The 21,068-nt window shown below is 40.9% G+C and overlaps 2 protein-coding genes across 2 annotated transcripts; one reads left to right on the top strand and one right to left on the bottom strand.

Annotated features, from left to right (window-relative positions):
• Positions 1–165: 165 nt before the first annotated feature.
• Positions 166–1,552, top strand: LOC117996103 (GTP-binding protein 10 homolog). The gene has a single exon (XM_034984102.2). The coding sequence runs from the start codon at positions 343–345 to the stop codon at positions 1,501–1,503; it is 1,161 nt and encodes a 386-aa protein (XP_034839993.1). The 5' UTR covers positions 166–342; the 3' UTR covers positions 1,504–1,552.
• A 428-nt stretch (positions 1,553–1,980) lies between these two features.
• On the bottom strand, positions 1,981–20,640 carry LOC117996010 (BTB/POZ domain-containing protein 9-like). The gene is made up of 16 exons (XM_069509507.1): positions 20,433–20,640; positions 18,931–19,036; positions 18,296–18,459; positions 16,769–16,832; positions 15,005–15,161; positions 13,864–13,963; positions 13,481–13,609; positions 12,902–13,061; positions 11,829–12,051; positions 11,099–11,258; positions 9,332–9,459; positions 8,697–8,936; positions 6,980–7,058; positions 6,343–6,484; positions 5,783–5,809; positions 1,981–5,534 (listed from the first exon to the last, which is right to left on the bottom strand). The coding sequence occupies exons 2-16, from the start codon at positions 19,010–19,012 to the stop codon at positions 5,371–5,373; spliced, it is 2,019 nt and encodes a 672-aa protein (XP_069365608.1). The 5' UTR covers positions 19,013–19,036; positions 20,433–20,640; the 3' UTR covers positions 1,981–5,370.
• Between the last annotated feature and the right edge of the window lie 428 nt (positions 20,641–21,068).

Here is a 21,068-nt window from a genome sequence, read left to right as displayed (position 1 = left end):
TATTACAGATAACTAATGAATTAACCCCAAGTGCTATTACCATAGACAACTGATATGAGTTGATTTTTAAGAAAACATCACTTGATAGTGATAGTCAGCTTTCCAACAATAGTCCAATCTTTTCAACAAGTATCATCAACAACAAGGAATGGAAAATCGTAAAGCACAGCACTATTTTGTTGTCAATATGTCAAGATCTTCCTTCAAGTGATTTTTCTCAATTTTTCTAATTAACTGTATTAACCTATAAAATCCTGCAAGCATCATAAGAAATAAGAATCGTATATTGTCTATTTGTTCATTTAGATTTTTAAATAGGTACCTAATGTGAACCTTTTAAAAATGGTTTTCCTCAGCAGAACTTGGTTCGCAATAAAAGAATTTAAGCGCCCTCGGAAGTTTCTTCGCAGTAAGTTTATTGATACCGTTAGAATTCACGTTAAAGGAGGTACAGGGGGAACCGGGACTCCAAAATTTGGAGGCCTCGGCGGACAAGGAGGATGTGTTTATTGTGTGGGCGAAGAAAATGCCAACTTAAGGTCTATTATGAATAAATTTCGAGGTAAAACTGTTACGGCAGGACACGGCGAAGATAGTCGCAAAACAAAGATCGTTGGTACTCCCGGTGCAGACCTAAAACTCGAGGTCCCACTCGGGGTCACAGTATACAGAGAAGATGGTCAAGTTTTAGGGTCGATTGACAAAGAGGATGAAATGCTGATAGTGGCCCGCGGGGGCCCGGGAGGCACCAAAGACAACAACTTCCTCGGACATTTTGGTCAAGTGCATCACATACGTTTAGATTTAAAACTAATCGCCGATATTGGCCTCGTAGGCTTCCCAAATGCAGGAAAAAGTTCCTTGCTACGTGCAATATCCAGAGCCAAGCCTAGAATAGCAAATTATCCATTCACTACAATAAAACCTAATAAAGGCATTATACACTACAAGGATCTGAGACAGATATCTATAGCAGATCTTCCTGGTCTTATAGAGGGTGCACACATTAATGTTGGTCTTGGCCATAAGTTCTTAAAGCATGTTGAGCGAACTAAACTACTTTTGTTCATAGCCGACGTTCAAGGTTTCAAATTAAGCCATAAGTACCCATTTAGATCATGTTTAGAAACAATATTGCTTCTCAACAAAGAGCTAGAGCTATATGATGAAGAGTTGTTAGATAAGCCTGCAATATTAGCTGTTAATAAATTGGATTTGCCAGATGCAAGTGATAAATTTTTAGAAGTTAAAGAAGCCCTCAAGAATATGGACAAAGTCCTTAAAGACATCCCAGAAGAAATCCGACCGAATAAAGTTATACAATTCGAAGATATTATTGGTATATCAGCCTTGAAAGGAGAATCCATTGATGAATTGAAACACTTGTTGAGAAAACGGCTAGACGAGTATGCAGAGGAAAATAACCCTGATATTATCGATGCAAGTACACTGTTGAGAAAGAACAGAGCAATCATTAGAGAAAGGGGATCTCAAGTGACCTAATAATATTAAACTTTGAATTAATTCTATTGTAAATAAAATGGATTCACAAATAAATTGAGTTTATTTTCTTTATTCTTCATATTATAATCAATTAAAGTGGCATATTGAATTTTCTTTATTTGTTAATTTATAAAAACTCAGACTGAATAGTTCCACCTTTGGCAGCATCAGTTGCCAGCAGGTTTGATTACAACCAAGCATTAGTATTAGTACCTACCTACTTATCTAAATTTAAATCAAACACTATGGTAGGATTCATCATCATCAACCAATAGATGTCCACTGCTGGACATAGGTCTCTTGTAGGGACTTCCACACGCCACTGTCTTGCGCCGCCTGGATTCAGCGGCATGGTAGGATTACTTTTATTTGCTGGAATTGCACCATTTTTTTGTGTTTTCACTTGATACAGATCTATGTCCAAAAGTAAGTCTTGAAGTTGGTAAACTAAGAATATGGTTAAAAAAAGACTAAAAGTGCAATTGCAACCTATTTTTATTAAAATAAAAGCTCAATGAAATTTGCCTTAGTGATAGCATTAGCATCTATATAATAATCAAAGTTAACTCTTAATCATAATATACTTTAAATACCATCAGTGAATGCCAAAGCATAGAAACAATTTTCATTTGAAAATAGGGTCTCGAACTCATGTGTATCTGTTTAAATCACAATTAAAGCTCATGATTTGTTCATACTGTGTGTCATGTGATATTGGCCAATTCAAAGTGAAGCGTCAATAGGGTCTTGGACTGTAGTAATAAAATGATGTGATTTTTTCTATAGAGGTAGTTTATGGGGCTAGAATTCATTATTAAACAGAATAATTAAAAAACGATCATGATTTTATTTATTTATAACATAATTTAAAAAAAAAATATGATTGTTTTTTAATTATTCTCTTTAATAATGAATTCTTGCCCCATAAACTACTGCTATACAAAAAATCACATCATTTTACTACAGTCCAAGACCCTATTGAATTGATGACTCGTTTGGTTGAGTATATTAAATTATGCCATGTCCACCACAGTAGAGATTTCGTTATGCTATAATGGAGCATACAGAATATTTCTATGCTTTATCATTCACTGATTACCATCAAGTTAGCAGTTTAGACAAACTTTTTTATCACAGTACATAATCTTACCCATTCTCTTATAAACTAAGTACAGAAATAACACAACTTTCTTAATTATAATGCTTTTAACAGTAGCTGTAGTACGCCGACAAGTCAAGGTGGCAATCGGGGAGGGAAATGGGAATGCCCTGCACAGCCCCCAGATACCTACATAAAATTAATTATTACTATACACTTCACTGTGTTCACTACAGTGCGACAAGGCTCTCTTGGCACTTCAATGACATTGACAGAAATGCGCTGTTGGAGACAGACATTCAGCAGAAAAGAATAAGACAAATATACAAACAATCACTTAACCTTAATCAAAAAATTCATAGCAAAGATATCAGAGAATATATTGTAGATTGATATTACACTAAAACTTAGAAGGGAATAAATTAAAACACATAAATATAGTATGCAAAGGTAACATTTTAGGTTAGAGGTTAGAACATACAGGATGTAACTAGAACGCTTGCAAAAACGAAGACAGGTCATAGTACTGATAATAATTACTGATATGATACCACAAAAAAAACTCAAACAAAAATATAACAAAATCCTACAATTTTGTAAAAGTTTACGATATATTGCAAATAAAACATCTGACTGACGCTAGAGGTCAGCGAACATTGCGTAAGTAGGCCACTCGGGCATTAGCCCGCCTACGACGCGGCATTGACCCGAGTTTTGCACGCTATACATTGCGGGTTTGAAAAATTCTAAATCACTACAAAATGAAGCAAATGGTTAGTGGTATTGGATCAATAACGCTAAGTTTTTGCTGGTAAGCGCTGTGGTCTTATTAATGGGAGCTCCCGGCAGGGGTTTAGGATTTTGTAATTTCTGGTGGGAGGCTTTTGCCGTGGCTAGTTACCACCCTACCGGCAAAGCCATGCCGCCGATTTAGCGTTCCGGTACGATGCCGTCTAGAAATTAAAAAATAAGATAATAGACTAGAAATCACTAAGCTAGTTACAAACTAAATAATGAATGAACAACGACAGAAAATTACTGCTTAGCTACTAGGTACATGTAACAGTACAATAATTTTAAGGATATATTTTTAAGGTGATGAATTAAAATTCTTTGTTTATACTACCCATATTCTGCGAGAGTGTTTGTTTGTTGGTTTGCCCTTCAATCACGTCGCAAAGGAGCAACGGATCGACGCGAATTTTTTACATAATTTGTATAATTAAAGAACTGGAAAGTGCCATACCTTACTTTTTATCCCGGAAAATCAAAGAGTTCCCACGATATTTTTAAAAACCTAAATCCAAGTCGCGGACATCAGCTAGTTTTTTTATAAAAGTCAATTACATAACAAAAAAATCTAAATTAGCAGATCTTCAATACAAACAAATTTAAGTTAGTGATTTTGATCTTTCTACGACAATCACAATTTACGTCTTAACTTTACTTTAATAACATACAAATATATATTTTTCTTTTGATATGGAAATATATTATTAGGGCGGTTACGCACTCGTCCGATTCGAGTCCGTGAAAATACGTTCCGAAATAGAACTATTTGTACGGTAGCTTATGACACCAACCCATCGCCGGCACACGCTGCTCTGTAGCACGAGTCTCCTCTCGAGAAAGAAGGGTTCTGGCCATAGTCTACCACGCTGGTCATGTGCGGATTGGCAGACTCCACACACCTTTGAGAACATTATGGAGAACTCTCAGACATGCAGGTTTCGTCACGATGTTTTCCTTCACCGTTAAAGCAAGTGATATTTAATAGGGAAAAATTAAGATATGCGTTCCCGGGGTCGAACCCCCGACCTCCGATTAGAAGGCGGACGTCCTAACCACTAGGCCACCAACCACCAACCATTAGGCAACCAATAAGACATATGATGTCATAGGAACCACAGCTTCCTGACATATGACGTAGATATTTTTTGAATCCGTATTTTCATGGATTCGGATCAGATGAGTGCGTGATCGCTCTTATTATGCTTAAATTTGAAGCTATTCTACCTTTATTTTCAGCAGATTTTTTTTTAAACACTGCACATCAAACAATGAATCTTGGTCTTATAGTCAATCCTCAATCCAAAGTATCCAAAGCAGCGTCGACCTACATTGAAATCGCTGTACCATGCCACACGATGCGTTACGAGTTACGAAGCCGTGCGGCACCGCACCGCACGCGCAACCGACTTGGGACCAGAGAGACGAGGCGGGGAGGGGTGGTGCGTTACAACGCCATACATCTGCCGGAGCTACACCAATACATTGGGTCTTCAACCACAGCGTCTTCGCCGGCGAAGACGAGGTCCCCGATTTCTAACGTCACCCGGACGTGGGCTCACGCCACGGCCTCGGGGGCGTACGGACTAACCAACAAAACCGACAACTCCACCCATCCCAACGTCATCCTAAGCCGTGGTCCGAGCCTCACAGGAGGCGCCCTCAGGAGGACGTTGCCCCCCGACCTCTCGAATTATTTCTTCGAGCCCTAGGGCTCACCCCCAGGCCGAGCTTCGCGCTCGCCAACCCCCCCGGTGACGCTGTAGCGGCCAATAGGGCCTACGCAGCATAGTCAATCCGAAACAACACACAAAAAAAAATACATTGGGTATTGGTGTAGCAAATCCACAGCGGTGCGGCGACGCAACGCACCGAAAACGCATCGTATGGCCTCAGTGTTAGTCAGTATGGTGTGCGAAGCTGCTACAAAGTGCAAGTTGGAAAGTAGAAAGCGAGTGGCACTAGTGTTTGCCCCGGATTCAGTCGTCGTATCCTTCTTCAGCTTCGGTGGCGGTCTCCGCGGGCGGTAGGGAGCGGCGGGAGGGCGCGGGCGGCGGGGAGGGTGCTCCGCCCTCCCCACTTGAAGAATCTCCATCTCCCGCGGGGCTGGGGGTGCGGGGCCGGGGCTCCGGGGTGACGTTACCTGGAACGTAATATCTTGTGTAAAGGCGCATAGTTCTGCCGAATCGCAATTTATTCATATTTAAAGCGATATTAGAAAAAATACATGTTGATTTTCATTTTTTTTTTAAATCGTAGAATCAAAAAAAATCATGGTCTGAAAATGTTTGAATAAAAAACCGAAAAGTCGCAGTCGTATGAAATTCATGCATTATATGTTAAATACTGACACTAATTAAAATAATGATCTAAACATTAATTAAGTCATACTTAGTTCGAATTTGAACAGGCTAAGACCTGCAACATAAAATATTTCATTTTTGATACATGTTTATCAAAAAAGCTGTGATAGTGTAGTGGTTAAGACGTCCGCCTCCTACAGGTCGGGGGTTCAATCTCGGGCAACGCACCTCTAATTTTTCGTAGTTATGTACGTTTTAAGTAATTAAATATCACTTGCTTTAACGGCGAAGGAAAACGTCGTGAGGAAACCTGCGTGCCTGAGAGTTCTCTATGATGTTCTCAAAGGTGTGTGAAGTCTGCCAATCTGCACTTAGCCAGCGTTGTAGACTATTCTTTCTTTGTTTATTTTACTTTTTTTAAAAGATTACTAGCTATGTTAAACATGACTAATATTCCCCTTCCCCTACAACTAAGTTTGTGTCATCTGCTTGGAGTAGGTACGACAATAATGCAACAGGTGGGGTTTGAACCGGCAACCTTTCAGATTTTAATCTGCTGCTGTAACCGTTGGCCAAGCCCTTCTCATTCTTAGAGGAGGCCTGTGCTCAGTAGTGGGTCGCCGATGTGTTGATGATGATGGAACTCACCTTCAGGCGGGCTGCGCCTATCGCGCGGCTCGCGTGCGTCGCGCGTGTCGCGGTCGCGCGACGGGCGCTGCTTCTTAGAGGCGGGGTCCTCGCGCGCCTCCTCCACTTGAGCGGGGCACTCCAGGTGCACCAGGTGGAACACCTGGGAAACAATATTATTACAAAACTAGCTCATGCTCGTGAGTTCGTCTGCGTGGAATTAGATTTTTAAAAATCCCGTGGGAACTCTTTGATTTTCCGGGATAAAAAGTAGCCTATGTCACTCTCCAGTAGGGCGTGTTGTGTTGTGTGTGTGCCCTACCGCGGTTGTTTGACAGCTACAATGTCACGATCGCAATCATCTCTGATTGGTTAATGCTCGCTCACTATTGGCCACAATGCATTGTTGCTACAAGAATCGCACAAATTCAGCCAATCAGAACAATTGAGATTGTAATAATGATTGATGCAGGTTTTAGACAATCGCCCTGCAGGTCTTTATCTATACCCAGTACCCACCCATGCAAAAATCACGTCAATCCGTTGCACCGTTGCGACGTGATTAAAGGACAAACCAACAAACAGACACACTTTCACATTTATAATAAGGGTACTGATATACCTGGGAATTCCATAGTGGAGAATGTAGATCACTTACTTCGTTAACAGTGTTGTTGGTGCCGACTATACGAATGATGGAGACTGGCCGCGGAGTGAAGTAGATGACTTGCCACGACCTGCAAGTAAACAATAGGGTCTTGTTGGTCCCATCCAAGAAATCCAGAAATAGATTCTGTTCAGTTCGTTCATTTTACTATTTGTGTATCTCAGAGACCCGAAAGGGATGCCCAAGTCTAAAAAAATCCCCAAATTTATCTAAACAATCTTAAAAAAAGAGTGGGTATCTTTAGGTATTCTTAATATCGTTGTAGTTTTTTCTTGATGACACTATTTTATCACTTAAGTATTTGATTATATTTGATTTTGTTTTGTGTTGATTGGGAGTTTTAACACTAATAATTAGCGGTTGAAATTGTAGAACACTGAGTTTTGAACAATCGTCACGAGAGAGTATTTTAGGATTATTTATATTATTTCCACTGATTTTGTCTAGATAACACTATCACACTTTGAAATGGCGGTGGACAGGACATATGACAAGGGAAAGCAACGAAAAATGGACACAGAAAATAACTGAATGGTTACCTCGAGATGGACAAAGGAAAAGAGGGAAACAATACAGGCGATGGGAAGACGACATAAGAAAAGTTTTTTTTTTTTTTTTAAAGATTATTAGCCATGTTAAATGACTAATATTCCCCTTTCCCCTCCAACTAAGCGTAAAGCTTGTGCTAGGAGTAGGTACGACAATAGTGCAACGGGCGGGGTTTGAACCGTCGACCTTTCGGTTTTCAGTCCACTCCTTTACCTGTTGAGCTATTGAGGCTCCTAAGTTGGAGGAGCAACATGGAAAAGGACAGCGCGTGACAGGCAAAAGTGGAAGCTGCTGGAAGAGGCCTATGTGTCGAGAGGACACGCTGATAGCTAAAGAACAAAACAAATTCTATTTTCTAAAGACTAAAACTAAAAATATTAAAAAAGAAAAACTATCAGCAATAAAGGTTAAAAAAAAAAAAAAGGGTATCTATAAAACAAGAGTGAATAGGCATCTTCTAGGTAAAAGCGTCCCATCTTAGGCCACATCACCACTTTCCATCAGGTGTGATTGTGGTCAAGCGTTCACCTATAATGAATTTAAAAAAAGTCTCGCATGCAGATGAAGGATAGCAGGTAGAGATGCGCTAACTGCACCACTATGGCGCCGGAACTCAGATAGTGGCATGAACCTTGCTCGATACATCTTACAGCTTGAGAGTCTCAGAGACCCGAAAAAAATCCCAAATTCCCGAAATAAATCCCAATGCCTCTAAAATAAATCCCCAAGTTTTCAAATGGATGCTGAAGTCCTCAAAAAGATCCCTCATCATCATCATCATGATCAACCCACTTCCGGTTCAATACAGAGCACGGGTCTCCCTCTCTGAGAGGGGTTTTGGCCATAGTCTGCCACGCTGGCCATATGCGGATTGGTAACTTCACACACCTTTGAGAACATTATGGAGAACTCTCAGGCATGCAGATTGCAGATTGCAGGTTCCCTCATTATGTTTTCCTTCACCGTTAAAGCAAGTGATATTTGATATATAAAACCCACATAACTCCGAAAAGTTAGAGTTGCGTGCCCGGGATCGAACCCCCGACCTCCGATTAGAAGGCGGACGTCCTAACCACTAGGCTATCACAGCTTCCAAAAGATCCCTAAAGAAAAAAAAGATCCCTAGGGATCCCCAAATCCTGAAGTTTTCTTAGCTCACCGGCAAGGATCGCGTGTTCTGTCAGCCACCATGTCCCAGTGCCAGTAGTTGAGCGAGACCTCCACGTAGTACGAGTAGTGGCGGTAATCGCAGTCCCACAGCAGCATGCGGATGGAGGACAGCAGGTAGGGCTGCGCCAGTTGCACCACTATGGCGCCGGAACCCAGCTGGTGGCATGTGTAGCCTTGCTCCCAGTCGTAGTGCTCTGTGTCGCCGTTGAGGAGGGCGTTGCGGGAGCGGCTACGAGCAAACGATTGGCAATCAGCATTAGCGATAGGCAATTCATTCAAATATCAATCAATTGTTATTATGCGATAACAATCGAATAACAATTGAACAATCGATTGTTTTGTACTATTCAATTGTTATGTAGCGCGCGGGTCTGGGGCGAATGAATCGAAAATCGAATGCAATGGCGTTATTGATTTAGATTTTCGATTTATTCGTCCCAAACCGTGCGCTCCGCATTCGTAGACTTAACAATCGATTTTCTATTTTTATTCGATTTTTTTTGTGATGACGAAAAAATCCTGTTTTTATCATAATTTATGTTTTTATACGTTTTGGAACATATTATTTGAATTGCAAGTTGCAACACTACAACAATATGAGTTATAACTCGCGCTGAAGCTCACCTAATGCCTTCAATGACGACGGCGGAGAGGTCCAACGTGGCGACATTGTGAGTGGGGCACACCAGTCCGTCGCGCAAGGGCGGCACTCGCGACGTGTGCAGCGCCTCCAGCGACACTGCGTGGAAAACCTGCGACAATAACTTATGATTCCATTATTCTTGTTCGACCTGTTCTTCTACCATTAATGAATGAATGTATACTTCATTCAAAGAAGCGAAGTTTTCACACTCCTACGCTCTCCTGGAGCTGTATTCATATAAGCCTACAGTTGGTATTACGTCAAAAGGTTCCCGACCTTGATTTTGCGTTTGATCTGGTTTCTTACCCGATACTCTGGGACAAGCTCAGACGCACTGGCATGCCTCAGGAACTCATCAGCATCTTTAGGCACTGGTATGCAAGGCAGGATAACCAGGTAAGGTGGGCGGGGGTATACTCGGACACGTATAGGCTGGAATGCGGAGTCAGGCAAGGTGGGCGGAGCTCGCCGAAGCTTTTCAGCCTGTACGTGAACGAGCTGATCGGGGGGCTCAGCAGCATGCATGCGGGATGTTCGATTGATAATCAGATGATTAATAACATCAGTTACGCGGATGATATGGTGCTGCTGAGCCCATCGGTCTGCGCGCTGAGAGATTTGCTGCGGGTGTGCGAAGACTATGCTGAAAAGCATGGACTTAAATATAATGTAAAAAAAAGCATGCTCATGGTCTTTGCGGCGGGTAGCATTTCTCCCAGCTATGTACCTTCAGTGAGACTGTACGGTGCAGAGCTGGTTAGGGTGCCCAAGTTCACATACCTGGGTCATGTGGTTACAGCAGACATGAAAGATAATTGTGACATTGATAGGGAACGGAGGGCGTTGGCGGTTAGAGGGAATATGATAGCTCGCAGATTTGCTCGTTGCACAAAAGAAGTTAAGGTCACTTTGTTCAAGTCCTTTTGTCAGAGCTTCTACACATGCAGTCTGTGGGTTGACTATACCCAAAAATCTATAAACGCCCTCCGAGTCCAGTATAATAACATCTTCAGAATAATGTTGGGACTGCCTCGGTGGTCGGTAGTGTACCGCGTCCGGTATGTTTGCGGATAACTGTGTAGACGGCTTCTTCGCAATCATACGGAAAAGGATCGCCTCAATCAAAAGTAGGTTGGAGAGAAGTCCCAACATTATCCTGAAGGTGATAGCAGACAGACAGGACAGCGCTCTCAAAGCGCACTGGATGTCTGCATTAGTTAATAAGTATATTAATTATATTAACTAACATAGAATAAGTTTCTTACTAACATATATTATATTATATAGTTACTAACATAGATTAAGATGGTTACTAACATAATATTGTGGGCCTTTGATGTCTGAGGAAATAAAGATTATTTATTTATTGATTTATTTATTTGCGCAGTGGGTTTAGCGTTTTGTTAAAAGGCCTCTGACCTCGTACCTGCGCAAGGGATCGAAATATAGCTAGACATACATAATAACCACAGGAGGTGAAGTATGAGAGTGAAGTAATAAGAAAGTGAAGTAGTTGCTGTGGTCGATCACGAGCACTCAGTCGTTCTGGTCCACCGATACCTGAGGAAGCCGGCGTGTCTGGTCTGACATCCTAACCTTGTTGACAGTGTTGCTGGTGCCCACGACCTTGATGAACTGCACGACGCGCGGCTCGAAGTAGAGGTTCTGCCACGAGCGGCAGAAGTAGTTGCTGTGGTCGATCACGAGGAACACTGAGGAAGCAGGCGTGTCTGGTCTGACATCCTCACCTTGTTGACAGTGTTGCTGGTGCCCACGACCTTGATGAACTGCACGACGCGCGGCTCGAAGTAGAGGTTCTGCCACGAGCGGCAGAAGTAGTTGCTGTGGTCGATCACGCGCACCCAGTCCTTCTGATCCACCGATACTTCGATGAAGTATGCGTACGATCTGTATAGAACAATGATTTCAATAATCTAAATATATAAATAAATAAATTTTGTACAGGTCCCTTTATAATGTAGACAAAGAATAAAGCCTGATTTTTCAAAATTCCCACGGGATAAGGAATAAACAGACTATATATTTTTGCCAAGCGAAATCACGGGCGGTTGCTATAGTATAGATAATCCTCTTGAAGATTAAATCCAACCGCAAGCTGGTATCAAATTTTTTCTGACCAAATTAGCATTAAATTTAACATTCGTCAAATCCACCCTATGCTCCTCATTTTGGAGGTATTTGGGAGGCGGAAATCTAAATATATAAAAGGAAAAGGTGACTGACTGACTGATCTATCAACGCACAGCTCAAACTACTGGACGGATCGGGCTGAAATTTAGCATGCAGGTAGCTATTATGACGTAGGCGTCCGCTAAGAAAGGATTTTAGAAAATTCAACTCCTAAGGGGGTGAAATAGAGCTTTGAAATTTGTGTAGTCCACGCGGACGAAGTCGCGAGCAGAAGCTAGTGAAATATAAAAAAATACCCTCCCGAAATAAATTTCACTTCGTAATCACCTGTTATCCCGGTCCCACAACAGAAGTCTGATATGATTGATGATAGTGGTAGTGGCGAGTCGCACGATAATGCCCGGGTTGTCGGGCGCATCAGATATCGTGTGCCGCGTGTATCCCCGCTCCATGTCGTACATGTCCGTATCGCCGTCGAGCAAGGCGGAGCGCATATCGCCGGCGATAACGCGGGCGCCGCGCTTTATGGTCGCTACGTTCTCTTCCGGCACTAAAAAAATTATTTTATTACAATACACCAGTGTTGACTAAACGATTCAGTGTTGCTTTATATCATGATGACTGAGTTAAATAGGGGGCGACAGCAGGGGTTGCGAAAGGAAAGAGCATTTCCTTAACCTAATTTTATTACAAAAAATTTACATATTATATTATATTAACTATTATATAAAATTATCCTAATTGCTCCGCCGATTTGTGGCGGAGGCTTCTTTAGCTAAATGTGATGTGTCCGTCCCCAGTCTTTCTTCATTTCTGCCGCGTCAGCAGTTGTTGGTTTTCGTGGCGACCGTGGGAACACGTCTAGCGTTGCGGCCTGACTGTGCCTGCGTAACAACTGCTCAGCTTTGGTTGTAGTAGTGAGTGCATAACGCATTTGTGTGCGTCATGTAAGCCGCGTCACTGTAATAATGTGTACATGTGCACTCACACAAACATAGCCAAACCGTCTTCGTGAATACTTGTGTTACAATCAACCAGGCTCTAGGATAAGGGCGTAACCGGGAATTGATTTCGGAGGGAGGTAATTAGTGTTGAATTTCTTACCAACATTATTTTGATGGGGAGGGTGGTTTGAATTCCCAAAACCCCCTCCTTTTCCATGCCCATTGGCTCCTATAAGAGTTATCAAAACAATTTAGTTTTGATATTCCACAGTATGGATTTGTGCGTGTGAGAGAGTTTGTGAGTTTCAGAGTGTGTGAATGTGAAAGGGAGTGTGTGAGTGATTTGTAAGTGTGTGCTACTAGTTAGATCAACACAATGTCGCAGATTTTGGAGTGGACACTAGGCCGGTCACAATAGAGCGCTAAATCATCATGATTAAACTCTGAAACGCTCACCTAAAAGCCCCCGATGACGTAGATCGGTGCTTTTGGTCTGCGTCTTTTCCTGTATGGCGTCTAGTAACATGTCCGGAGTGACGAGAGCAAAGGGACGCACCACGGTCAACAGTTCCTCTAAACTCATTAGCGTTAAACGGACGCATTTCAGGATCTTCTCCTGCAACAAATAGTTTACCCTTATATCCATCGACTACAGCAGCAAGACTCACTATCGTATCCGACGCAAAGTGCTCACATGAATACAAGGTATGTTTTACGTTCAATTCTTCATTATCGTGTACAATTGCACCTTACTGTGATAAAGTCTTCTAACAGTGATGACATATCCTCAAAAGAAAGCTCAGAGTTACTCAATGGGCGATGGAGAGAGCTATGATTGGAGATTATCTATGTGATCAAATCAGAAATGAAGAGAACCAGAGTAACCAGCTCAACGGGTTGCGAAACTGAAGTGCTAATGGGCAGGGCAGAGAGAAAAAGCCGATAGACGTTGGGGTCCCAATGTGCTAGATTGGCGACTTCATACTGGAAAACACGGCGATGGAAGACCCCAAAGCTTTCCGTGAGCATACTCACAACTTGTGGCATGCCACTCTCCGACTTGACCCACTGTTGGTTGGCGTTGAACCAGTTGCCGACCGCTTTGAAGATGTCCGCTTCCGGCGCGAAGAACGAGTCGCGCTCCAACAGGCCTTGCAAAGCTTCCTGTGAACATACTTTACAATCAACGAACGGGCCATAAAATAATGATTTGTTGTTATATTGTAGCAGCAATAGAAAAATACAGCGTGCTGACAGAGGGGCGGACGGAGGCTCAGTAATGTAGCTCTAATCCTTGGGAAATCTTAAGCAGATACCACAAAAAAACGTGGTAATTTCACTGTTCACATTATTTTCAACAAGAGAACGAATAGGCGAATTTACGAATCACAATTCCTATTAGGACGAGGTATACTTACAACAGAAAGCTGCAGGAACGTGTCGTGCTGCAGCACTTCTGTCGCGTTTCTGTCCAGGAACTTGTAGCAATAGTCCATCAGAGCGTCTAAGCCGTACAGCCTACAAGCGATACAAAATTTACAAACAATACCTATAGAGAGCATTTTGTAGTGTTCATAATTTTTGCAATGGGAGAAATTTTTTTGCAAGCACAACTTTAAAGTTCCATAACATTTTCATTTGTTGAGACATTATAATGATTCTTTCATATTTTTGTTCAATTTTACTTTCTTTATAATTTATATGTCTGCTATAAGACCTACCTACCTGCCAAATTTCATGATTCTAAGTCAAAGGGAACCCAGTAGGTTTCTTAACAGACAGACAGGCAACAAAGTGATCCTATAAGAGTACCGCTTTTCTTTTTGAGGTACGGAACCCTAAAAACCACAAGCAATATTATCATCATCATCATCATCATCATCAACCAATAGACGTCCACTGCTGGACATAGGTCTCTTGTAGGGACATCCACACGCCACGGTCTTGCGCCGCCTGAATCCAGCGACTCCCTGCGACTCGTCTGATGTCGTACGTCCACCTAGTGGGGGGTCTTCCAACACTGCGTCTTCCGGTGCGAGGTCGCCTTTCCAGCACCTTGGAACCCCAACGTCTATCGGTTTTATGAACTATGTGCCCTGCCCTGCCCATTGCCACTTAGACTTATGCTCATAAAAATCCTTGAACGAGTCCAGGTTCTTCCTGAACGAGCCCTTATAGTTTCTTTGGATTGGACTGTCTAGTCATTTTATTTGTTATTTCATAAATTTATCACATCGTTTCCCTTACCTCAATAAACGGGACGGAGTTGAATTTACCAATTTCACAAAATAAAATACAAATTAAAAACCAAAAGCAATATAATCTAAATTTGTAAAAGGAAAAGGTGACTGACTGACTGATCTATCAATGCACAGCTCAAACTACTGGATGGGTCAGTCTAAAATTTGGCATGCAGATAGATATTATGACGTAGGCATCCGCTAAGCAAGGATTTTTGAAAATTCAACCCCTAAGGGGGTGAAATAAGCGTTTGAAAATTGTGTAGTCTACGCGGACGAAATCGCGAGAATAAGCTAGTTATTTAAAAAATAGGTATACCTAGCAGCATCGAGGACGGCGCACACGTTCCTCAAGGCAAGCACCTGACGCAGATAATCAGATATGGCGACCTCTAGCTCCTGGAAGTTGAACTGGTGCGCCAGCCCCAGCATGTCCAGGACCGTGTCCTCCCGCAGCAAGGACAGGCCCATATGACCTGAATATAATACTTTATTATATCGTACACAATCTTAAAAGTTAGTCGTAACTATATACATTTGATTGTCAATCAATCAGCCTGTTTGCGTCCACTGCTGGACATAGGCTATCTCCGCCACCGCTCCAAATTTTTCGTAAGTCCGTTTAGTCGCACGGTAGCGCGTTCCAGGTCACCCATACCGCGCACTTTGGCTGCGCTCAACGCGCTGCTGAAGGAGTCCCCTCGCTGTGACATATTTGCTGACAAATGGGCTGACCTCATGGGTCAGATCTTGCACTTTTGTGAAAATTTATAATTTTGCTTTTTAAAATTTATAATTTTAAGTTGTTAATTTTTGTAAGTATGTTTATGTTAGTTTGTACTCGTATTTTAATTAGTGTAATTGGCTTTATGGCAGTTCTAATTAAATAATAAATAAATAATAATAATAATAATAATAGGCTTTCCCAAGAGCACGCCACCACACACGATCCTCCGCCTTCCTCATCCACTTACTTCCCGCTATCTTCTTAAGGTCGTCAGTCCAGCGGGTTGGAGGTTTGTCCCACACTGCTCTTGCTGATACGTGGTCTCCATTGATTAATTATAAAGTTCAATATAATGTTAAATTTCACTTACCAGATTTAGTACTTAGAGCTAGCGCGCACCACGGTAAACCGTACGTTTTTTTCCGCAACGGGCGTTTGTGCACTCATCCGTATTCGGTTCGTATCTGTGATTTTTAGAAGTGGCCGTCATACGTACTCATTCGATTCGTATTTTTACGGAATCCGTGATTTCACGGATGAGCGCACGAACGCCCTTAATCTGTGAACTATAGAATAGGCTACTTGACAATTTTTTTAAGTTGGTCTTAAATGGTTAATATTTGTCCTATTATATCAAAAAAATTAACACTATATTTTTTTGCGCCCTAAAAACCGTAAAACTTTAATTAAAAAAAATATTTTTCTTAGACAGGTGAAAACACTGTCGGCCATGTTTGGCCGATAGATTATCTGTGCTCTGACGTCATGCATTTGTAAACAACAGTATAACCACAGTGGTTATACTGTTGTTTACAAATGCATGACGTCAGAGCACAGATAATCTATCGGCCAAACATGGCCGACAGTGTTTTCACCTGTCTAAGAAAAATATTTTTTTTAATTAAAGTTTTACGGTTTTTAGGGCGCAAAAAAATATAGTGTTAATTTTTTTGATATAATAGGACAAATATTAACCATTTAAGACCAACTTAAAAAAATTGTCAAGTAGCCTATTACATAGAAGTACGCGCACTGCGGATTTTTTTTTTTTTTTTTCCGCACCGGATTTCGATAGATTAAAATTCAAATTTGCGGATTTTAAAACGCATCGCAACTCACCGCACAGTGGTGGAGGTGGCTAGCACTTACCATATGGAGCAGAGTTATTAGGTTAAAAAAAGATCCACAGTAAAAGAATGACACATGTGGACACTAAAGCCAGCGAAAGCCTTATTAGAAGAGTTTCTCGATGGAGTGACCTCTTTCAACTCTTGACGTACTCATAAAAATCTGATTATAGCCCATACCAATGACTGATTGCACATAGCCTAGAATTTTTTTTTTTTTTAAACTTACCAGAGTAAACATAGCGCAGTAAGGCCTTAAAAGCCTGCAGAGGTGCCTGCAACTCCACTTCTGCCTGAATGGTAAAAACAAAATGCATACTGATTTTAAGCTTATTTCGTGGTTTAACGACATATTTTGATGTAGATGCAAACCAAGACAGCATCGTACGACATCGAAAGTTAGAATGACGTTGTGAGTGTATTTTTCCGGACAGCTCGTGAAGTTCCAGCGAAAAGAACAAAAAAGAGGGTAGTTCGCTACTACCCTTGACAGTTCTAACTTCATCTCTCGCAGCACCGCAGTCCCGTCGTGACCACGACCCGTGCAATTGGGTTGAAATATCGACAAATAAAAAAATCAAATTAATCGTGGTATGTATGCGTTATCTACATTAAAATAATATGTACAAAATTAATTGATGTAAAATTTATTTACTCTGCATGCCCAGCACATCAATTTTAGTAAAATTATTTATCTAGGAAAAAATACGAGAGAAGTTTTTTATTAGGATTCCGTAGTAAAATAAGGAACCCAGTTGCCAAGAGTATAAGGGGAAAGTCCGACTACTAATTAGTGTGTCAATTGATTTTCAATATTATTACAACACAAAGTCGATTGATTGTTTGGAAGTAAAAATCGGCCAAGTGCGAGTCAGACTCGCGCACCGTGGGTTCCCGCACTAAAGTCGTATTTTTCGACATTTTGAACGACAAATCAAAAACTATGATGCATAAAAATCAATAAAAATCTGTTTTTGAATGCATAGCCCTTTCATAACACGCCGCGCCAACTGGTTAATTTGTACCAAGCTCAGGTCAGGTCGTGCATCGAGTACTGCAATCACCTCTTCGATGGCTCCGCTAAGTACCAATTAGCGGCTCTGGATGCTGTTGATCGTCGAGCTAAGAGACTCATAGGCGAAGACTCCGCTTTACTGGCGAAACTACAAAGTCTCGATCACCGCCGCAAGGTCGCCGGCTTATCAGTGTTTTATAGGATATATTTCGGAGAGTGTGCTCAGGAACTTTTCGATCTTGTCCCCCCTTCACCATTTTACCAACGAACCGCAACACGTCGGGCGAGTTTCCATCCTTATGTCGTCGACATTCCATCTACACGCACGAAACGTTTTGCGTCATCATTCCTCATACGTATGGCTAAGGTTTGGAATACTCCTCTGCGATATGTGTTTCCTACCAATTACAACCCGGGTATCTTTAAAACAAGAGTGAATAGGCATCTTCTAGGTAAACGCGTCCCATCTTAGGCCACATCATCACTTCCCATCAGTTGTGATTGTGGTCAAGTGTACACCTATAATAAATAAATAAATAAAAATAAATCGTTTTGCGAGAAAGGGATAGAAGACCCGTCCCACTCCAAAATTAAAATGCCAGTAACTTTGTAAATCTTTGTTGGATTCTAATATTTTTTTCAGCGTACGTCATTATTTTTATTCTAGTTTATAATAAAGTAATAACATTTAACAAATTCAAAAGTAGTAAAATACCCAATTACCTACAGGGGCCCCCTTACCTGGTTGGCCTCCCTCATGCCGCCATAGAGCAGCGCGCGGAAGTAGTCGCTGCTGGCGGCGAGGATGACCTTGTGTGCAGGGATGCGCTGCCCCTCCACGATCAGCGTCACATCTGAGTACTCCGACGACAGGCACAGAGACCCAATGTGCTCGGACAGGTGGCCTGGGGACATGCTCTCTTATTGACCAGCCAATATTTTACTGTTTAAAATGTCATTAGTGATATCCATTAGAAATATAAATCATTGAAAAGGACAGATACAGTTTGACAGTTTGACAGTTTGTCTTTCTCTAAACTAAATTTAGAGAATGTGCATCCTTTTCTTTTTAACAATGCTAAAAAGGGACAAAACATGAACATTACATTTAAAGACTGTAAATTTTAGTGCACGTTACAAATAGGCTTGCGCCTGTGCGCTAAAATCACAGGTTTTACCATGTGAAAATTAAATTTACAACTGTCAAACTGCATCTGTCCTTTTCATATTACATTAGTCAGAAGAGTATGCAAATACTCTCCGTCCCTTTTTAGCAATATTAAAAAGAAAAAGATGCAGATAGTCTAAATTTAGTTTAGAGATAGACAAGAGAATCGACGCCATTGTTTTAGTATCTAGTTATGGTAGGTACTCACTAATGTGTTCAATATCCCCCACTCTAGAGCTGGAGGGGTTGTTCACGGACATGTACTGGTGCTGACTACTCATGTTGCTCATCTACATCAGACCCAGCTGGTGGACCTGAACACCAAACAATTGTATAACTATTGGGTTGCAAATAGGGGTTCCTAGTACATGGCACAATACTGTATATCAAATCTTTGAAAAGAGCAACCGCCGAGTTTCTTGCTGGTTCTTCTTGGTAAGAAAGGCATTCCGAACTAGTGGTAAAGTCTGTTCACTAACTTAGTGTCGCCACCCAACTAGTGTTTATTGTTTATTTTTATTTATTACAATAAACATAAGAATACCTATATTCTAGTTTATTCTTAGTATAGAAAACATTTATTTAACAAACACAGTGAAAAATAATAATAAAAGCAAAATAATAAATGCTCCTGCAGGTGTAGCAACACTAAGTTAGTGAACAGACTTTACATGCATTTGACAATTCAAAAGTACTTGTAAAAGTTTAATTGAAAAAAAATAAAAATATTTATTTATTTGCAATTTTATTGCAATCACTAGTTTGTTAAAGTATATAGTAACTAGCTTACGCTCGGGACTTTCAAACCCCATTTGACCCACCCATTTTTAGTGGATACCTACTTTTCACATAGATCACACCCTCCAAATTTTATGTCTCTAGGACCAGTGGTTTTTTTTTTATTTTTTTATTCAGATACAAGTTAGCCCTTGACTGCAATCTCACCTGATGGTAAGTGACTTTTATTAAACCCATACACCTTTGGTTTCTACACGGCATCGTACCGGAACGCTAAATCGCTTGGCGGCACGGCTTTGCCGGTAGGGTGGTAACTAGCCACGGCCGAAGCCTCCCACCAGACCAGACCAGAAATTTAGAAATTATAAAATTCCAAATCCCTGCCAGGAATCGAACCCGGGACCTCCCTCTAATAAGACCACAGTGCTTACCACTGCGCCAGGGAGGTTGTCATTAGGTTTAGGCTATACATTGATATATAAGTCAGTCAGTCAGTCTTAACTTTAATTTTATTCAATCTTCTCACTACTTTGATATAAAATGTAGCTGTTCAAAAGCTAGTCAGACATACTGCTTCAACTTTTACCAAAATTGGTGGGGTAGAACTAGAGATACAGTTTGACCTGAATAACACACAAGCGAAGCCATTGGCAACGACTACCTACTTGTCTGCAAAAGTTATAATCTCATAATGATTGAGTACAAAGCCTATTTATATGCTTAACTATTTGTATTATTTGACCTTAGGTTATTGGCTATAATCTACTGAAGCATACTTCAAGCACATTGCAAGTATGTATTACACTTAAAACTATTATGTATCTCTTGATTTTATCATTATTTTAGGAAATCCCAATGCATCAAACATCAAACTGAACACAGTTGAAGTTATGAAGTATACTTATTTATGTTCTTTTACGATATAATCGTTAAGAACAAGCATTGCAAAATACGTCCACTGCAGTAACTTACATACACGAGCCACGACTAATCACGACTTCTACAATTTTGTAATAAGAATCAACTCTCATTAACTGTGGTCCCAAGCGAATCCTCGAAAGCGCTTACATAATAATATTGAACTACAATACGGACAATACAGTTTTGAAGAGAATAATAACAAAACCCCGAATGCTCCGAAACACTTGCAAAATCACTTTTTATTTTATTTTTATTTTGTTGACCACAGACTAGATTTTGACAATGACATTTGACATAGAAGATTGACATCTGCAGGCATAGTGCAGGTCTGTGGCCAGTGCATAGAATAGAAACATTATAAACTTTTTTAAAACTGGATTTACGGCTCTGGATTCTAGCTTTGTTGAGCCAACATTATAAACTTCTAAACTTCTTGGATGTGCCAAGGAGCCAAGAAGTATGTACATAGAGATAGTATTCAATGCACAGATATGTCCAGATTTGCAACTAGCGTGGCCCCCTCAGTCCCTCTCGCGCAAGCAGATTTTTTTACTTGTGAAATGTCATTCCTTATACACTTCACGTTGTTTGTCAAATACTCACGTACAAATACATTTTGACAAACAAAAAAAAGTGGCCACGGTGATAAGGACAAAACATAATCATTTTGTCACGTTCTAACAAGAG

Source organism: Maniola hyperantus, chromosome 3 (genome assembly GCF_902806685.2).
Source record: "Maniola hyperantus chromosome 3, iAphHyp1.2, whole genome shotgun sequence".
Lineage (NCBI taxonomy): Eukaryota > Metazoa > Arthropoda > Insecta > Lepidoptera > Nymphalidae > Maniola > Maniola hyperantus.
Note: the sequence above shows the minus strand (reverse complement) of the source record. Positions and strands in the feature narration are given on the sequence as shown.

Excerpts from the sequence above, each read along its gene's own strand:
- LOC117996103 (XM_034984102.2), top strand. The coding sequence starts at position 343 with ATGGTTTTCCTCAGCAGAACTTGGTTCGCAATAAAAGAATTTAAGCGC.
- LOC117996010 (XM_069509507.1), bottom strand. The coding sequence starts at position 19,012 with ATGAGCAACATGAGTAGTCAGCACCAGTACATGTCCGTGAACAACCCC. Across the intron at positions 9,460-11,098 it reads CCAGCAACACTGTCAACAAG|GTTTTCCACGCAGTGTCGCT; the intron begins GTGAGGATGTCA and ends TTATTGTCGCAG. Across the intron at positions 5,810-6,342 it reads TAGGCGCAGCCCGCCTGAAG|GTCTTAGCCTGTTCAAATTC; the intron begins GTGAGTTCCATC and ends TTTATGTTGCAG.